Below are 20,966 nucleotides of genomic sequence, written 5' to 3' on the forward strand. Positions count from 1 at the left end.
TCCAGCCTATTCAGATGTGACATCATCTGAGAACTCATCAAATATCTGCTAGAACCACAAAGCAAAATGCCAGAGGCATGCTGAAGCTGAGCAGTGAGAATGTGCTCCCTTGTTGTTCAGGAGGAAAGAAGCCTAAGTTCAAGGAGCTGGTAGATTTAGTTTGGCATGCCAGGGGCCTCCTTGCCATGTCCATACATGGCAGAGAGGGGGGGGGAGATAAAGAAGAAAGAGAGAAGAGAGACAGACAGATAGAGAGAGAAAGTGTGAGGAAGAGGGAGGTTGAGAGGAAGAGAGAGATAACTTTAATCTTCTGTAAAGCTGCCAATCTTGTTGGGATTAGGACATCTCCATTCTGACTACACTTAATATTATTATCAACTAAAAGCCATATCTCCAAATACAGCCATTTTAGAAACCAGGGCTTCCACATATGTATCATTGAGAAACACAGTTCACTTCACAGCCCTCAAAACAAATGTGTACTTTCAACCTCATTTTAGATCCATTGTATCAAAAACACAGCGAGTGAAGCCTGAAAGCTCTGCTTTCCTAAGTACTGTAGGACATGCACATGCAGGCTTAGAAAAATGTAGACTCACAAGGACAGGTGGGAACTCAGTCCACAGCATAGCATTTATTTGCAGGCAGCCCCATGTCCATACTCCCTTCCCAAGCCAGAGCTTCTGAACAGTACCAGAAGAGCCATTCACATCACATCTACTGCCATTCATTTCTGAGTATCAACCTAGGAACTTATTTTTGCTCTTTCAGAGACACACTACTTCAACATGCCAACCATAATCATCTTTCTGCCAACCATACAAGGCCTAATTTTCTAAAGCTATCATTTTTACATTTTCAGATTTTACTCTTCTAGAGTCCATGGTGTACACTATAAACACACTAATAGCACAAGGCTTTGCATACGAGAAAAACACAATCACAAAATGATCCATATTTTGTCTCTAACTCTTCCCCACAAGCAGTTACCAGAGAATGCTGATCTAATCCAGTATTGATTTAGGGCATCGCATAGCCTACTACCCTTTGACACAATGCGATGATATATTAATGCTTATTAATTAAAAACATACCATTCATGTCTTTACATACCATTGACCTAATAGATGCCTAATATAGTACCTCACCAAAACAGACATTCTTTTCCCAATTGAACAGAAAAAATAAAATGGCAAAGTGAGGCTGGATAACGCAGGATCCACAGTAGAACATTGTCACTATAGTCTGTAGTAGTTATATTACATTCTTGAAAATTGTTCTTGCCACAACTAGGTAAGGTACACATATGCAAAATAGCTTGATTTAATCATTCTGCAATCACATTTCAAAATAAATTGCTCAAGATAAATAGATAACAGCTTTACTTACTGCATAAGATAGGCAAATACACAGGAGTTCAACTTCAATAAAGATCCCAAAGATGCATCTGGAAAACCTCACAGCTGCAAATCTGAAGGCACTATTCCCTTCACTCAAGGCTTGTGTTCATTTTTGGTACTGTATTGTGGACCAAAGAATGCATATGTTTGCCCACATCTTAAATTTAGTGTCATGCCCCACCCTCAACATATGAGGTATTCTTGTGGAGAATGTATTTTGAGCTGTATTTTGAGTACAACTTTGGGGCTTCTTTGTTCTCTAAACCCCAAAGCAGTCTTGTGCACACACATACACATACATTAGTAAAGTAGACTGTCATGATAGGAACTTCAGGGTGGCTTTCTTAGGACAGACACTGTTAAAGGACAGCAAAGAGCCCTAAAATCTCTTGCTACTTTATACCAGATTTCCTGGAAGACAACATTCAGAAGACTTTCATCTTTATGTTAAAGATACCAGAGGAACTCAAAGAGCAACACTTGAAAGGTCACAAGGAGCTCTGACAAACTTTTGCCGAAGGCAACTGCTGGATGAACAAGCGTTAACAGCACACCTTGCATATGTGCATAAAACTAAAAAAAAAAAAAAAAAAAATCCATAAACTTAAAATAATGGAACTACTTTAAAATCCATGCATTCTGAGATTCCCTGTCCAGAAAACAATCCCAATGATTACAATGGACTTATTTACTTACAGCCATCTGCACATTAAAGACCGATGACTGGACAATAAGATAATAAGCCACACCTGTTGGATTGTTCAGGCAATTGCAAACACCAGCTGAGAGAGTAATTAAAAGCGATGTTCCTTCACAGCCTACCTGGAGTGTTCAACAACCTGGACATCCTGCAGAAGTAGGAGACGTATTGTTCGCAGTACTCGGCGCTGCTGGTGATGGCACTGATCTGGTCCATGGAGGCACTGTAGATGAGCTGTGTCACCGAATACTTTTCTGGGTTGTAGCCTACCACTGTCGTTTGCATCTGTAAGTCGTGAGACACTATGGTCCACACCTTGTCCTCTGTGGGAACAGAGATAATTAAGACAGTGGCTCATTAGTACTCCCATACTCCTTCAAGCATCAGAAGATAATTGAGCTACATTTTACTTGCTATTTTCATTAAATTGGTAAATCTGAATGAGAGGGAGCAGTTCTGACAGTATTTTAATGTGTGTGTGTGTGTGTGTGTGTGTGTGTGTGTGTGTGTGTGTGGTTATACATGTGTGTCATATGCACATGTATGTGTGTGCATGCCTGCAAGTGCAGAAGAGGAACATGTCAAGTGTTTGCCTCCATCATTTTCTACAGTACTTTTTAAAAAACGTTTTTGTAGTATTAATCCATTTACACAACCAAAATCTGACTACTTGATTTTCTTCAATCCCTTAATTGCAGTGAACTCAGAAATAAAAACATCACTCTGCTAGATTAAGAAAGCCACTCCAACACTTGCTCATGTCTAAACTCTGTACATCGGGATGGACTTCTATTTAGAACAGCCTTTCTGAAGCCATGGAGCTCTGCTTAGTGTTTTATATTTTCATTTTAAATTACATTTTATTCACTTATCTACTACAAAAAAGGAAAAAAAAATCTATGCAAAACCGAAGCTAGAAGAACAGTTAGCTTTCTGTCCTCTTCCATAACTGTGTGTCCTTCTGTCCATATTCTGTCCTTCCGTGACACCAAATATTACATTTCCTAGATAATTTTTCTAAATATTATACTATACCCACACTTACAGCTGTTTACTTTCATACATGGACACATTACAGTTCAGGATCCACATGAGTGCGAACATGCATATTTTTTTTTGAGTTTTCTGTGACCTTGACTAATTTCATACACTCCAAGTCCACCCATTTTCCTGAACATTTCATCTTTTCATTTACAGCTATTCCATTTTACATATGTATTATATTTACATTATCTCACCTTACCTTTTGAGATGGGGTCCCTTACTGAGTCTGAAGCTCATGGTTTTGACAGGGTTGACCAGCTAGCAAACTCCAAGGATCTGCCCACTTGTATGCCCCGTGTTTGCATTTGCTGAGTTGTATAGCCATCCCCATCCTTTCTATGGGTGCTGTGGATGCGAACTCAGGCCCTCTTCCTTTCGGAGCAATTTCTCTTAGTAGATGAGCTATCTCCCTAGTGCTGTCTTTTTTTTTTTTTTTTTTTTTTTGTCTCAGATCTATGTTCTGCTTCTTAGAACAAAGTAGAAAAAGAATACTTTATTGAAATAATGAAAGACCTTTCACTAACAGAAAGGAGTGTTGTTCTGGTTGGGATGGTGACATCTCTCTGCAGCCCCAGTGTGAAGCCCACTGTGTTCTACTCCATCCTGACTTTGAAACCTACCACTGGCCTTCTGGTAACTCAGTTGTCTCTCTTTCTCAAGTGACCTCCACCCCATCAAACCACAGCCCTTCCTGAAAGCTGTTTGCTCTTAACAGAATATGCCTCATCCCTCTCTTGTGAACAAATGCTCTTTCACACTGGCCTTTCTGACAAAAGAGACACCCACTTTTCTGTCATTGAAATGTTCTATACTGTGTGGAATGAGGTGAGAGAATAATTATCATTGTGTTTGGGAACCTGGGAGTCTCAAAGAAGAAAAAACAGAATCGATTATAAGCTTTATAAAATTAAATTAGAACTCCTCTATTTGAATTTTAATTAAAAACATCAGTATGAACCTAAGACAATATCTTTATTTTGAAATGTTGACCTATTCTTGAACTTAGCACAATGAAAAAAATCTCCAGAACAAGATGCTATGCCTAAAACCAAATGCCATCATTATATATTATTTTCCATTAAGAGAAGAATTAGGATCTATGAAGAAATGGCTGCTTCCTGCGCTAGAAATAAATATGCTGAAAGGACAAGCAGGGACAACCCATCGTTTCAGGAACAAATATGCCATTGGACACTGAGGCAGTTCAAAAGAGCCTGTAAGAAACTAGGCATACTTTTAGTTGTGAGCCTAGCCTTTAACAGCTGAGCCAGGGTGGGCTGGGGAGAGTGGGGTGGGCAGGAGGAGAGAGGACAGGGGAATCCGTGGCTGATATGTAAAATTAAATTAAATTATAAAATTTAAAAAAATACAATAAAAATCAATTAAATAATTAAAAAAAGAAACTAGGCATATTAGACATGCCTGCAACCCCAGAGCTAAGGAAGGCAGAGGTAGGAGAATAACTGGTACTTGCTGCTGTCAGCCCAGCTTCAGGTTCAGAGACAGATCCTGTCTCAAGACAGTAAAGGAGAGAGTAATAGGTCAGGATAGCCAGTGTTCTCCTTCTCTCTCTCTCTCTCTCTCTGTCTCTGTCTCTCTCTCTCTCTCTCTCCCTCCCTCCCTCCCTCTCTCTCTCTTAAAAAGGAGTAGCTAAATTTGGTGTGGGTAAAGGCAATTAGAATAATGAAAATAAAGTTTAAAACTTTAAGCAAAATCTATATACTTTGAAGATGGTAATTAAAAGGTGGCATTAGATATATTAGAGAAATTATTTATCCATATAATGAAAATAAAATTTAATCCATATTTTTAACACTACATGAAAACCTATTTCAATTGGATTAAAGTCCTAAGAGAAATGTGCACTTTCAGATAAACATAAGGAGACAGAAAAAATTGTTATATTATTTTTAAACAAGGCATAAAGTCAAGGCATTTTCATGGCAAAACCACATACATTTTGTTAAAACTAAACTAACTTCTTCATTGAAATATCAGAAGTCATGTGAAAGTTAAGCAATGGATTAGATGAGATATTTATAAAATATAGATCTAACAGAGATCAGCACCTAGCTGTACCAGGCTTTTTCTTTTGGACCAGCACCCAGCTCCCAAGTCATGGCACAGAGACTTCTCATTAATTTTGAATTCTTGGCCTAGCTTAAGCTGCTTTTTGGCTAGGTCTTTTTAACTTAGATTAACCTGCTTATCTACCTCTTGCTTGGGACTTATTTCCATTCTTCTGTATTTCTTACTTTCAATGCTTCTCTATGTCTGGCTGGCTGGCATCTGCCTGGCTTCTTGCTCTGGGCATGTCACTCATTCTCTTCTCCTTCTCTTGTTCTTCTTTTTCCAAAGCCTAGAGTTCACTTATGTATTCTTTCTGCCTGTCAGCCCTGCTTAGCCTTTTCTTGCCTAGCTATTGGCCATACAGCTCTTTATTAGACCAACTAGGTGTCTTAGGCAGGCAAGGTAAAACAAATGCAAACACATCTTTTCATAATTAAACAAATGCAACATAAACAAAAGTAGCACACATTTACACAGTTACATTATACAGCATAAACAAACATAACACATCTTTGCCTGGTTAAAATAATATTCCACAACACCTAACTACATTAAGAGCATCTGTAAAGTATAACAGAAACAGAAATAATCCAAAAGAAATGATGGAGATTTGCATTTTTCCAAGTGGGTCAGACAACTAGGACATTAACTCATAGGAAAACACACCTATGTCATAATCAGGGATATACAAATTAAAGCTATAGTGATTTTACTTTGTGTTTATCTGACTGGCAAATCAAAAATGTTTGATCTTACCTCAATCAGAAAGGCCAAGATCAATAAAATAAATGATACATGCTGGCAAGAATTCTGGGAAAGGGGAGAAACTTATTGCTGCTAGTAGAAATGCAAACTGCTGTAAAGACTATGGAAATCAGCATGGAGGTTCCTTAAATAGCTAATAATAGTTCTACTAAGTTTCAGTTATATCACTTTGGGGCATATACCCAAAGGACTCTCATACTACTGCAGAGACACTTGTTCATCCATGTTTATTGCTGCTCTAATTCATAATAGCCAGAAATTGGAAACATCCAAGATATTCATGATGTGATGAATGGAAAATTAGCGTGTGGTATATTTTCACAGAAGAATATTATTCAGCTGTTAATAAAAATTAAATTATGAAGTTTACAGACAAATGAATGGAGCTAGAAAAATTATCCTGAATGAGATTAACTCAAACCAGAAGATACATTTTTACATATTTTCTCTTATATGTGGATGTTTGTTTTGCTTTAGATATGTGTATTTCATTTAGAATAACCAGAAACATTAAGCATCAAAGCAGGATGAGGGTATTTCCAAGGAAAAGGATAAAGAGTATAGTGTTATAAAGAGATACAAGGAAAACTAGAACAGGTGGATTGATGGAGAGGGCAGTGGGGGCACAGGCTAAAGTATTGATTGTGGGGAGGAATAACTATCCCTAAAGACCTTGAAATGTCATATGGAATCCTACTGCTATAGAATGTTCCTAAAACATATATATGTGTGTGTGTGTGTGTGTGTGTGTGTGTGTGTGTGTGTGTGTGTATGAGCGCGTATATGTGTGTAAGGAATTTAAATGGAATCATTATGTAATGAGGGAGATAATGCTCCAATTATATATCTTTATGCCATCAAGCAAAACCTCCAGGAATGAATTATATCTTGCTCAGTTATTGGCCAAAGAGGACCCATATTCCCTCCCCAAACATCAAGGACTATTGCCAATGCCATTGGTTACCATCCACAAACTGACAGTAAGGCCCTATTGTTGAAGATATCACATACTTATAACACAGAATATGGAGAAATTGAGCTGATTCCCAACTGGATGCTTCATCCACTCTAGGTGGTGTATAGTGATAGGACATGCTATAGAAGCTCCTGGAGTAGAAAGTAATCATCAAACTCACCCAGCTATGAAACCTGTGAGCTATAATATTGACCTGACTGTATGATATATCCATTGGTACCATAATGCCAGCCACAATGTTAGGGTAGTAGCCAACCACTTTTTGATTGAATTTAAGGCTCATTACAAGGTATGGAACCAATACCTGATAGTGTTGAAGAGGCCAAGAACATGAGTCTAGATAGGTCATAGGCCCTATGGAAAAACCTACTATTTGTTTACTAAATGATCATAACAATACAGTTACTCCTAATGACATGCTGCTATACAAACAGGTCAGTGCACTTCTCAACCCCTATTAGAGAAGCTTCTTCTTGCACTAGATTGCAATTAACAGCGATCCACAACTGGACAATGTGCAGAGAGTTAGACTTTTGAACACTCAAGTCCTAAATGGGGTATCCTTGTAAACCTCTCTCCTCAAGACTCAGTAATCTTTGTGGAATTAGGGGTAGAAAAGCTGTAAGTTCCAGAGGTTGTGGACCACTATAAGAAAGAAGCATTTTTAAGTCCAACAGGAAAGATGCCTACAGAGAACCCACAGAGACTCTGACAGTGCACAGAACACCTGAACAAACTCCAGCTTGACCAAATCTCAGCAAAGAAGTGGCACAAAGTCACCAAGAAACTATTTGCAAGTGATAGCTGCTGGGAGATGGAATTCTTTTTCCAGTGGAATAACAACACCACTGGGTATCTCAACCATGTCCAGGGCAGGCCAAACAAATTGGACTCCATAATTTTTTAATTTTTCCTTTGTTACTTTTTGAGAGAGAGAGAGAGAGAGAGAGAGGGAGAGAGGGAGAGAGAGAGAGAGAACTAGAACATGAAGTTGGGTAGGTAGAGAAGGAAGATCTGGGAGAGTTGTGGGACAGAAAAGTATTTTTTTAAGTTCATATTTTTTTAAAGAAATAAAATGCTTCCATCAGAATGGCCTGTAGGCAAGTCTGTGGGACATTTTCTCAATTAATGATTGGTATGGGAAGGCCTAGATTACTGTGGGTCATATGATGCTTGAGCAGGTAGTCTTAGATTATACAAAAAAGCAAGTTGAGCAAGCCATTGGGAGCCAGTAAGCAGAATTCATCCATGGCCTCCATTTCAATTCCTGCCTGTAGGTTCCTGCTTGGGGTTACTGCCTTGACTCCCACAGTGGGCTGTGGCCTGGTATATGCTAGCCAAGTAAGGCTTTCCTCTCTAACTCCCAATCAATAATGTAGCAGTATTCTTGATGAAATATTCTGAATCTTCAAACCATGATTTTTTTCTTTATTATTATGTGTTTTAATTTTATACATCAGCCATGGGTTCCCCTGTCCTCCCCCCTCCCACCCCCACACCCACCTTCCCTCCAGCCCCTCCCCTCCATTCCCATGTCCTCCAGGATCAAGGCACCCCTGGGGATTCATTTAAACCTGGTGGATTCAGTACAGGTAGGTCCTGTCACCTCCTTCCAGACTGAGCAAAGTGTCCCTGTGTAAGCCCAAGGTTTCAAACAGCCAGCTCATGTACTAAGGACAGACCTAGTCTGGTGATCAGATGACTAAACACCCTAACAGTCGTCTTGGAACTCTCATCCAATAACTGATGGAAGTGGATGCAGAGATCCTCAGCCAGGCCCCAGGTGGAGCTCCAGGTGTCCAACTGTCAAGAAAGAGGAGGGTCTGCAAGAGTGTGAATTGTTGAATCCAAGATTGCAAAAAGCACAGGGACAAATAGCCAAAGGAATGGAAGCACATGAATTATGAACCAAAGGCTGTGGAGCCCCCAGCTGGATCAGGCCTTCTGGATAAGTGAGACAATTGAATAGCTTGATCTGTTTGGGAGGCACCCAGGCTGTGGGACCAAACCATGATTTTTAACTCCTTTTTAAAACAATGTGTCAATAAGTAAAACCTGTGAAGATGCACACATCCTACAGTAATGATTATTTCTAATTATATAACTTAGAAACACTTTCAAACATTTATAAGAGAAACTGTATTGTAGTTACTCTTTCCTATAGAAAGTTAAAAAAAGGAAGAAAGCCTAAAAGTCTATTTAAAAAATGAAAAATAAATTAATTTGGAGTATTCAATGAAGTATTACAATATGTTTAAAAATAGATCAACTCTAAGTTTTTTTTAAATTCATGTAGGCTACCTTTCAAATCAAAAGACTGAAGGTAAAATACAAATAAGAGGACTATTCACATAGCTGTGCTGTATAAACCTGTATATTTACAGTGTGACATTATCATAAAGTTTAAGAACATGGGGTAGCAGTAAAGAACTTTCAGAAATGAGAAAGGAGAGCAGGATGAGTGATAAATTTTAATTTTATATTCTTTATTATATTTCTTAGTTTTGGTTTTAAATTTGTTCTGAGGGTCTCTGACTGGAGGGCACCAGGCATACATGTGGTTACATATACACATGTAGGCAGGACATCCATACTCACGAATTAAAAATAAGCAAGTCTTTAAAATGAAAAAGGGAAAATAATAAGAAAAATAAGGTGTGCCTGGGTTTTAGTTTTATGTAAATGATCACATACACAAAATCACTAAACATTGGTCACTTAAAAAAAAAAAAAACTTACGTGGAGTTTATTGAAAATTGAACAAAAATTCTCAGTTTCCTCTTCTAGTTATTTGAAGAATTCACTTTCAGAAGACTGTTTTGCAAAACATTACACGATAGAAAGTTTCCACATAATGCTACAATAGAAGGGTTTTAGTCATTTATAATTGGGTTCATTTGAGAACATCACCAATCTTCCGGGAGGTAAGTTCATCATAAAATAAGTCACAGGTTATCATTTTGTTTAGAAGGTTTTTCAATATTTAGGAGCCTGCTGTCTTAAATCACGGTAGGCTTGCTGTCACTGTCTTTATTTTCCTCACCAAATATGCACTGAGTGTGCCCCCCGCAGGAGTCTCTGCAGGCCTGTGCTTGGAGATTGTAGACTGTAGCTGGCTCTATACTGTGGTATGGCTGTTTGGACAGGCCATAACCCAGCTATGCACATCACTCAGGTGGTGGGAGCAGCCTTAATCACATGTTGAGAAATAAGGTATGTAAAGCAGATGGGACTCTGCGGGAAGCAGAGAGGAAATGAGTTCCCAGTGCAGATGATGTTTCCGCATGTGTGAAATCGTGATGAGTTTTCAGCTCACAATTCCAGGCCAAAGATGGATGATGCATCAGTGCCGAGAACAAGCATAAATAATTGTAGATCATTCTCACTCATCTGAAAAACAATTTGGAATCCATGTCTTTTTTTTTTTTTTCTTGGATACTATTAGCTATTTGTTAATGTTTTTGTTCCATTGGGGAGGTTCTGAAATTCTTTCCCAATACAGCTAGTGTTAGTGACTGCACTTACATCGACATAAGCCAATATTCCTTTTCTTTTTTATCCAGATGCCTTTTGTGACTATTTTTCAGTCAAGAGCTCATTTGGGGATTCTATGGTGGTACATGCCTGTAGTCCCAACCTTTGAGAGCCTGAGGCAGGGGGATCCTGAGTTCAAGGTTGCCTGAACTATATAGTGAAACCTGTTTCAACCCAATAAAAAGGGAATTCAATGGCAACTATGAGGAGCTTTCAGTCCTTATAACAAGTAATGTTCCTCTTTGATGCTTATGCATTAGGAGAATAACTAGATTTTGATCTGAATTTAAACTTGAAGACAAAGGAAATATAACTTTGAATCCTTGGCTAATGGTTCCTGTGGCTCTGTAAATATTTCACTCATGACCTACTAAGATTTTTTTCCTATCATTTTTTTTTTTTATTTAAGAATTTTTTAAATTCATTTAACATACCAACCACAGATTTCCCCTCTCAGGCCTCTTCCTGCTCCCTTCCAGCCTACCCCTCTCTCACTCCCCATTCCTTCCTCCCATGGGGAATCAGCAAAGCCTGCTACATTCAACTGATGCAGGACCAAGCCCCTCCCCCCTGCATCAAGGCTGAGTAAGGTGTCCCACCATAGGTAATAGACTCCCAAAAGCCAGCTCAGACACCAGGGATAGATCCTGATCCCACAGCCAGGGGCCCCTCGAACAGATCAGGAGAAACCTGGTGTCTGCATACCTACTAAGATTTTAAGACAAAGTTGTAAGCATTTTGTTGGAAAGAATGGTTATTCCATTATTCCAAATATCAATTCCACCACATTAAACCCTAACTGCATTTCAAAGATGCTAAGCTTTACAGGTTGCAAACTTCTGTCTTGCTCTTCCCTCTGTCCAGGACATCTTCCCAAATGGTTCCAAGGCTTCCACCCTCACTGTAAATTCAGCCTCAGCTCATACTTCTAAAAAATGCCCACATATCCCATCCATATAACACTCTGAAACATATTACCTGCCTTGCCCTTTACCATAGCACATTTAACATACACAGCCACACAATCACCATGATCTACCATAGCATATTAGTGATTCTTCATGGAGTTCATATTTTATTGTCTATATCTTCTTCCACTTTATAGGAAGAATTTGGCTTTTAATGTGTAAATTTAGTTTACTCTTGACATCCATCACCTGAAAATATCCTGCTAGTCTACAGTAATATTGTGCAGCAGTATATACTAAGACTGGTCTATTTAATTTCCAGCAAGTCCCTCCATCACTATCAGAGAGTCCTGTGAAATATTCATTTGAAGTATAGTTTTGGGGATGTAGGTTCCTACAAGGGAGCCCCATAACCTTTAGTTAAAAAACAAAACAAAACAAAACAAAACAACAACAACAAAAAAAAAACCCCACCCAAACAGAAAGTCTTCACAGGTGATACAATGAAAGTATTTTGAATTTCCTAATTTGATGATGATAATATCAAAGATTTGAATCCAGAGATTCATGTTGTTTTCCATGCTTTATAATATCTATAAGATATTGAACTGTAAGAATTTGTGAAGGAACAAAACAAAATCATGTTTAAGATACAATGCAATCACCATTTTCTTTCTTTCCTGGTGATAACATTGTTTGGTGCTCAGGGTCGGTCCTTCCTCCTTACTGTTAAAGCAAGTTGTATGTGAGCTTCTATACATTGCACAGTGTGCCCTAGGCCCAGTGTCAGTAGGCTCTGGCATGTGAAGACTGGCATCAGCTGAAGAGTCAAGGGTTGAAGTGAAACAACAATAACAGAAAATTGCATCTCAGAGAACTGGTAGAATAATCCAAGCAACGGCATCTAGCACTCCACACATCCTAAACCACTCTACCTTAGGCCAACTTCTTCAATATATGTAAAATCTATGTAAAAGTTCCCTTGATTGCTGAGGAGCTTTATTTTCAGTTGGCAGTTAAGTCAGGGAGCTAAACTGAAAAATTCCACCTGTTCCTACTTCCATCTGAAAAGCTCTTGTTATGGTCAGGGATCCTAGTTGAAATTTCTAGATGCTTGTATCCCAAAACAATAAATTGGACAGTAATGAATTGAAGGAGATGGAAGCAGAGACACTTTGTTAAGAAGGAAAGAACTTCCAAAGAAGGAGGTGGGCCAGAGCTGAGGAAAAGATTAGAAGCCCCGTTCTGAAATTCTCAGAAAGAAGGCCCACTCACATTGGACATTCCATGAAGCTGACTGACTAGAACTTCAGTGGTTGTGGAGAGCAGGCCAGAGCCAGATCATCTTGGGCTCTTGATCCTCTAAATAGCCCTATATTACTTACCTCTTGATTTGACTTACCTTCCTTGTGACTTTAGGTAAATCTATAGTCCTATAGTCGGAAGGTTTCTCTGGTCCTGCCCAGCTCTGTGGTCCCACCCGACCCACAACCATTTATAAAATAATTACTTAGAGGCTTATATTAATTACCAATTGAATGGCATATGGCAAGGTTCTTGCTAGCTATCTCTTATAACTTAAGTTAACACATTTCTTTTAATCTGTTTTGCCACATATTCCATGGCTTACTGGTCTGCTGGCATATTTGTTCCTTGAGTAGCAGGCTGGCATCTCTTTGCCTCTCTTTTCTCTTCCTGCCTATCTGCTTTGATTTCCACCTGCCTTTAGGCAGAAAAACCTTCCATAGGCCAATGCAGCTTTATTTATCAACTAATCAGAGCAATACATATTCACAGCATAAAGACATCCCACAGCATATATCCTTTTGGAATGTATAAACAGGCCCCTAACTTCTACTAACCTAAATCCTTTGACTGTCAATCATATGTACCTGTAGCCTACAGCAGAAGGTTTCCCTACTTTGTTGCAGCTCATCTTCTTAGTGTTTCCACCAATGTACTTGAAAGGCATCTTGGTTTATGATATACTTTTTTTCTGTCACTATATAAAACTTCATGAAACTGTTACAATATTGGAACACAGTGTTTAGGGTGATCTGAGGCTGTGTTCCTGGGCCACAGTCTCTCATGTTTGACTCCAGAATAAATAAACTCATATTTCCTTTGAGATAAAAGCTATTTTCTTGCAGCCCCAGCTTTCCTGTCTAACTACCCATACCAGCCTTTTAACTTTATTTTTCTAACTCAGAAATCCTAGTTAGAGCTGGCCATAAGTGTCTGGGTATGGGCCTAATGGCAATGTCTACACAAAGAAAGGGAACTTTCAGGATTTAGGTCTTTCTCATAGTTTGTACTTTTTCCAGTGCATGTCCTATGATAGGCAAGCCTCTGTGTGTGTGTGTGTGTGTGTGTGTGTGTGTGTAGGGGTGTCCTAGCTTCTCCTCAGCCACTGCTTTCTTTTACATGACATTCTTAATGCCTTTGTACTTTAAGAGTATCTCCACTTTATTCTACTGCCTCAGTTTGTTTTCTCAGATGTCACACAGTTGAACATTCCTGCTTGGTTTGGTCTAACAGAACAGTCTTCTAAGATGGCCCTTCCTTTCACCTTGATCCTCAATCACTGTTACCCCTGCACATAGGGAGCTGAAACCCAGAGGGGAGGTCTTACAGTATTCTGGATCTAAGTGGCTTCCCTGTGAGAGGTTGGAGCCTTTTCCTTCCTCCAACCCAGTCACCAGCCTCGGTTAAAAATTTCTCGATGAGACAGATGACATTTTTCACCTTGGAAGAAAATCCCCAAATAATCAACTCCTCTAAGTATCTAATTTTCCCCATTAAGTCAGTCTCTATTCACTGGAGCAGCTTCCATTGTGAGAACATTAGCAAGACAGGCTGACAGATTACATTCCTTAGTGAGGATAATTAGCTAGAAATAACTTTTTAGGGAAAGAAAACCCTTCAGATAGCAGGGTGAACATATTCAAGGGACTCAAACTGGTGTTATCACCTTAATTATAACAGAAGTACAAATGTATTAGGTGATTTTTCTCTCTCCCTTTATCTTTCCTTTATTTCTTTCTATTCTTCTTTTACTCCAGAAAATTCTACTCACCCACTGGAGAGATGGTCTCACTTGTCCTGGCATTTCTCTTAGTCTCCTAATCTAAGTACTTGGCTAGAAAATACTGCCCGCCTCCCAGTTCCTCAATGTCAACCCAGTGGAAGATGTTTTATCTGTCTCCTGCCTCCCCAATAACCCATTTACCTCCTGTCTCCATTATCATATTGTATTGGAATGTATTTCACACAGCAGCCTCTAAGGATGATCCCTGAGGGCAACAGTGGTTCATTTTAATGGCTTAGTCTGCATTGCCTGGTATTAACACGTCATTTTGGAACTTGTTTTCAATAAGTACTAGATGATTAAAAGGAGTGGGGAAAACTACACAGTTAAAGGCACCCTGCTCAGCCACCTGGTTACCTGAAACCCAGGGAGGTAGACACATACATAATTCAATGTACATGTAAGGTATCCCATCATTTTTCCCTCAATGCCAACAAACCTCTGGTCTGGCAATTTGAAAAGATAGGTTGTTTGGAGAAATGTTTCTAAGAAAACAACCCCACTCTTTATTTTTGTTTTGTCATTTCAGAATGCTTACAACATTAATGGGATTCATTATTTCTAAGTGGTAATTATTTCCACAACCCACAGGGTCGCCTACCACTCTTAGGTAAGAAAGTAAACTTTTGGAGTTTTTACTATTTTTGCTGTCAAAGAAAGTAGCTTTTCAAAAGTGTTAGGAAAAAAAAAACTGAACAAAACTTGGAAATAAGTAGAGTGACAACCCTATCTGTGGCCAACTGAGCAGGCTGGACTTTATCTAGCAGGTTAAGGGAGTTGGCTAGACTTGTTACTCATGGGCCTCATAGGCAAGGGAATGACAGGTGCAGGACAGTTGCCATTATTACCTAGGAAAGAGAAACCAGATAGTTTGAGAGGGGGAAAAAAGGAAGAAAGAACTAAAGAGGAAGAATAGATCAATAAATCAAAAGACCATAGAAACAGAATATGATAAAAACAATGAGCTCTCAATTGTCTAATCTAGACTAGAGGCCGAATGCATGATAGGAAGCAATGCACTAGAGGTTAGAGGCTTTGGAAGTAACAGACACTGTGCTCTAAATTTGGAAAAATCACATAAAATATAAAGGGTTTAGTTTGCCCAAGTGAAAAATGTGTCTCATTTGTGGATATTAGCTTAGAATCTTTACATACTTGTGATTCGACACCCAGAAAGGTCAGGAGATTACTGAGAGGCCATGGGAGATGGCTTCCAAGGGAGAGGAGACTGAAGAACTAAAGTGTAATGGACTAAAGAGGGTTAATGGAATTAGAGGCTAAATTAGGGCAGGGGAGGGGAAGGTAGAGTGGATTTGGTCAGACAAACCCACCCCAGACCAAATCCCAGCATGAGGCTGGAGGCTGGGCAGAAAACCCCACATCAGTTTTCACCTTTGGGGAGGGAGCGAGAGTTGTCTCTGAGGCTGTAAGCTTGATAATCCTACTGCACTCCAGTGGAAGATCACACAACCAGGAAGATTTAGACAGCACTAATGGGTCTCGATGTGTATTAAAAAAAAATCAAAAGAACACAAAGCTGGCTGGGTAGGGAAGGGGAGTAGATATGACAGGAGTTGGAGAAGGCGGTGATATGAACAAAACATGAATGATGCTCTCAAGGAACTAATACAATGCTTTCTAAAGCCATTTTCAACTATAGAAGCCGAAGGTAGTGTTCATTCACTAAAATTTGCTTACTGTTAAGAAGAGACTGTGGCTGACCCTATGCTACTATTTACTGTTACAACAGTGGCTTTTCAGGCTCAGCCTTGCCCCAAGAGACTCCATCTAACAGGCAGCTTTTGACTCCATTTGAGGATGGAGGATGGCTGTGCACTTGGTATCATCTATCTGGTACCACCCACAAAGCACAGACAGATAAATGATTTATTACTGGTAGTAGCAGTGTGTTGATTTATGGCTTTCTTTCTTTTGTTCCTATAAAAATTTCATGAAACTGTTACCATGTTAGAACACAGAATTGGGAGTTCCCTAAATTCTAAATCCATGTTCCTGAGTCATAGTCATTTATATTTAGCTCCAGAATAAACTATCTCTGATCCCTTTTGAAAGGAGAGTTTTTTTTTTTTTTCTTTTTTAACATTGTCACTATAAAACCTCAGGATGAAGGGAAGTTTGCTTAGAGAACTATTCCAATTCCTTGAAGGACAGATGATGACATCAGAATGTTAAGAGTTTACCCTCAAAATAGCTACACAATTGGTCCTCAAATCCTGCTAATATAACAAAGCATCCAATCAGACAGTGTGGGTCCCTTGGGGGAAGGTTGCTCTACCTTTGTGGTTATAGTATTATCAAAAAGAAACCTAACATAATTGTGATCCAACTTCTGTGTTGCCACATTGGGAAGAGCAATGAACATAACTATAGCAAACCTTATACACTGAGGATGTGGCTTCTTCCCTGAATGAAGTGTAAAGGGTCGAGATGACGGAGCAGGAGGAAGAAGAGACTATAAACATACAGAAAATCAATCTGTAAACATTAGTGGAACACTAACCAAATAAATTATACATTAAAGCCATTAAGAAATGATAGAAGGAATGACGAAGGAAGGGGGTTGACATTTAAGGATATTTAAATTGTTTTTATATATAAAATGTCATTGTAGCTATACTTTATAATAAAGAACCACTCAAGAAACACATGGTATATATAATATTTACTGATGCCAGGAATTTTCAAATAATTCCATGGTAGACAAGAGAGAGAAGCAAAATCAGAATGAGTTTGGCTTTGAATAAAAACTATCTAAAGTAGAATAACTGAGACCTAAAAAATTGGGTCATGTTTTCTGATTTTGCATATTTATAGTGGTTGACAGGAGGAAATCTACATTTCTAATAATAATCAGGAGAAGTAGGTCTAGTAGCTCATATCTGAGATTCCAGAACACTGGAGGAATGAGTTTAAGGCCAGCCTGGTTTACATAACAATACCTTACCTGAAGAAACATAATTAATAATAATAATCATATGAGATTATTATAATACATTTCTATCTTTTATAGGGAATTGTAGCCCATTTCCCAATTACAAATAAATTGTTACCTTGCCCTTCATTCTTTTAATTGAAAATGATTAGATTAAGATAACCAATGTGAAATGATCAAATACATTTTAGAGGCAGTGAAAAGGACAGAGTATAGGTAAGAATCAGGCATCTCCCAAAATCCTGCTCTTTTCTTGGAACAGTTCTCAAACTCTGAGCACATTTTACAGCTTTAAATAGGTGAGGAAATCATAGAAAATATATGGAAACCGTGGCATTCATTGGCAATGTTAATGAAGAAAGTTTTATTGGAACTCAACCATCCTATCCTGACTTGGTTGTGGACAATCTTTAACTGTGGGCTATTCATTACAAAGGCTGACTCTAACAGGTGCAACAGTGAGTGTTTGGCCCATAGGGCTTCCATTTGCTGCAGGGTCCCTTCATAAGGAAAGTTTGCTAACCCTGCAACAAAAAAATGACAACATCAATAATAATAGTAATAGGAAATAAAGAAGTGAGACACCTTGATCTTCTGGAAATTATATGTCTGCTAGAGTGAACCGAGAGCTGACAGTGTCCTGGGAAGAACGGATTGAGCTGCAAGACAGCTCAGTGGAGGATGACAGAGAAGGATTTAGTACACCCACATCTAGGGCATGTTCCAATTTCCTGCATGAGGAAAGAATAATGATCTAGGAATCTAAGTATACGACACACATTTTCAGTTCTGTGTGAAGAGTAGATTTAAATTCTAAAATTTACTTATCCTATCCACCATTGTATTAAATGTTCTCAGATACTTAAAACCCTGAAATATTACCAGGAAAGCATTGGATATGAGTGAAGCCAAGATTCCTGACACACAGGGCTGGATAATGCCATCCCAAAAGTTGTGCCCGCATAGAACCTATGAATGAGACTTTACTTGGAAATAGCTTTCTCAATGATGTGATTAAGTGAAAATAATTAGAAGGTAAGCCATAGTCCAATGACTAGTATTTTATTTGATTGAGTGGAGGTTGTGCACTTGTGAAGGTCAGAGGACACTTTGAAGCATCCAGTTCTCTCCTCTAACCATGTTGGTCACTGGGATTGAACTCAGGTTTCCAGGGTTGGCAGCCAGTGGCTACCCTTAGTCACATCAATAATCCAAGTGTACATGTACGAAGCAGGAAGTTAGTGCATGGACAGGGGTAATGCTACATGATGATAGAACAGAGATTAGAGTAACGCAGTTATATGCCAAGAAACAGCAAGGAATTGTCCACTAAATGGGGAAAAGCAGGAAATATCCCCCTGCTATGGCCTGCAGACACAGCCTGGTTTGAAATGAAATCTTGATCTTAGATTCTAGATCCCAGAACTGCTGAGTACTAATTTCCATTATTTTAGCTCACCCATTTTGTGGTACCTATCAGTCAACTTTATCCATCATGGAACATTAAACCTCTATTCTAGATTTTATATAAAATTTTAATGGTATGCAAGAATTCCTATAGTTCTGTCTCATACTGGAGAATAGTTCATTTTAACCCACATAGTGGTAAATGTAAAAAAAGAAAAAAAAAAACAATTCCCTTTATTAGTTTATGGCTTGTGGGCTGATAATCACAACATAAGATGTCTCAGAGGGGCTGGGGAAATGACCCAGGGAGAAGAGTGCTTGCTGCACAAGCGTGAGGACCTGAGTTCAGCATCCTGGCACCCATGCAAAAGCAAGGAACAGCAGCATGTACCTGTAACCTCAGCTCTGGTGACAGTGCACAGGTCAGGGGTAGAGGACAGAGTAAGCCAGTCTCTGGGCCTTGCTGCCCTGCCAGCTGAGCTGAAACAGCAAGCTCAAGATTCAATGTGGGTATAATCTCTGCCTCAAAAATTAGGTGAAGAACAATAGAGGATTTTTTAATTCAATAGAAGATTCCTGAACTCAATCTCTGGCCTGCACCTATACACACAAGGTAGTACACACTTGCATATTCACATGTGCTTTGGTATACACACACACACACACACACACACACACACATACATACACACACACACACACCAAAAATGGCAGGCTTGGAAGCTTTCAAATTGGGTTCCCAAAAAGAAAGTGTGTGGTTTATATATAGTGGTCACCTGCAGGCACCACGTCTTTACAAAAGCTTAACAGACATGGAGTTCTACAGACCATTGTCATGTACTGTTCACATATGTAGAATCCATCTCTGCTACTCCAGATTCTAAGTGGCCCACACCCCATCTTTCACTTTCATATAATCGCTGGGGAGCCCACAGCAATCCTGGTATTTGATCTCTTGACTCTGGGAATGCTCAGCTTGGAGGCTCATTTTCCTATGGGAGCCATGAGGGAGCTGAAGGAAGGAGCCAGAGACACTGGACCTACAGCAGGAGAATCAATCATCTGATCATAGCCACAGGACAAACTTTATTGAATTTCAGTGAAGTCATATTTGCAAATTTGAATCTGAATTTCCCATTTTTGTTCAGAAGAGCCTTCTTAAGGAATATAAGTAAATGTGGGGTAATAGTTGAAAGATGATGGCTCTAACTGTGTGGCAAAACACTTGGAGATCTGGGGTTCTTTGAAGCTTAACTCTTCAACATGTTCATCAATGCAAGTATCCATTCACCTAGCAAGCCCTGCTTATTGTGGTCCCCCAGGCAGTGGATTTGTTAATGGGGAATAAGATAGCCTTGGCATTGATCTGCAGAGAATACAATGAAGACAAAAGGGGATAACCAAAGAAAGGATTTGACGGATATATGCCTGATTTTCATAAAGAGGACAGCTGTTAACTGAAATCACAGAAGGATCCTTCAGGGATGAATATGACTGATTCAGAGCAAGTTGACATTTGAACTGTTTCTGAAAGGCTGAAGAGCAAGTCATAGAGGGTATGCTGGAGTGGGAGCCAGGAGCACAGGTGAGCTTGAAGGAACAAGTGGTACACAGGTCCTCAGGTAAGAGAAGATGGGTGGACTTCATTAAGTGAAGAAACAAACAAAACCAGTAGTGTCTGGCTCATCCTAGGTTCAGGCAGGGAAGCCGTTCTCTGCAAGATTTCCAAGATACAATGCAGAGTATGCTAAGAAGCCTGTGACTTCATAAACTTGTAGAAATGCAATGGCAGCTAGTGTTGGGGTGATGATAGCATAGCTAAGGTGGATATGTCTGGTATGATTTTGGTAATAAAGGGAAAAAAGAATTATATACTCATGCTGAGGAAGAGCTAGTTAAGAACCTGGGTCCACTGGGTTGTTGAACCTGTGGACAGAGAGCTGCATTCAGTGACAGGGAGATGAATGAGTTGAGCAGAGTGAAATGCTGGAGAGCAGACAAAGAGAAAACCCCCCAACTTAGGTCATAAGAATCTTGCAGGGAGAATGAGGCAATGCAATACTGGGAGATTCTGACCCTCTACTTCACTTTTCTCTCTCTCCCTCACCCTCAGTAGTCATC

General features: G+C 39.2%; 1 protein-coding gene across 1 annotated transcript in view; it reads right to left on the reverse strand.

Annotated features, from left to right (window-relative positions):
- Nucleotides 1–20,966, reverse strand: part of Cntnap2 (contactin associated protein 2) — a 2,080,708-nt gene that overhangs the window by 736,704 nt on the left and 1,323,038 nt on the right. Inside the window, exon 13 of the mRNA XM_036182111.1 lies at nucleotides 2,223–2,423. Within this exon, the coding sequence (XP_036038004.1) occupies nucleotides 2,223–2,423 (201 nt within the window). The remainder of the gene's footprint in view (nucleotides 1–2,222; nucleotides 2,424–20,966) is intronic.

The sequence above is a fragment of the Onychomys torridus genome, chromosome 3 (genome assembly GCF_903995425.1).
Source record: "Onychomys torridus chromosome 3, mOncTor1.1, whole genome shotgun sequence".
Classification (NCBI taxonomy): Eukaryota; Metazoa; Chordata; class Mammalia; order Rodentia; family Cricetidae; genus Onychomys; species Onychomys torridus.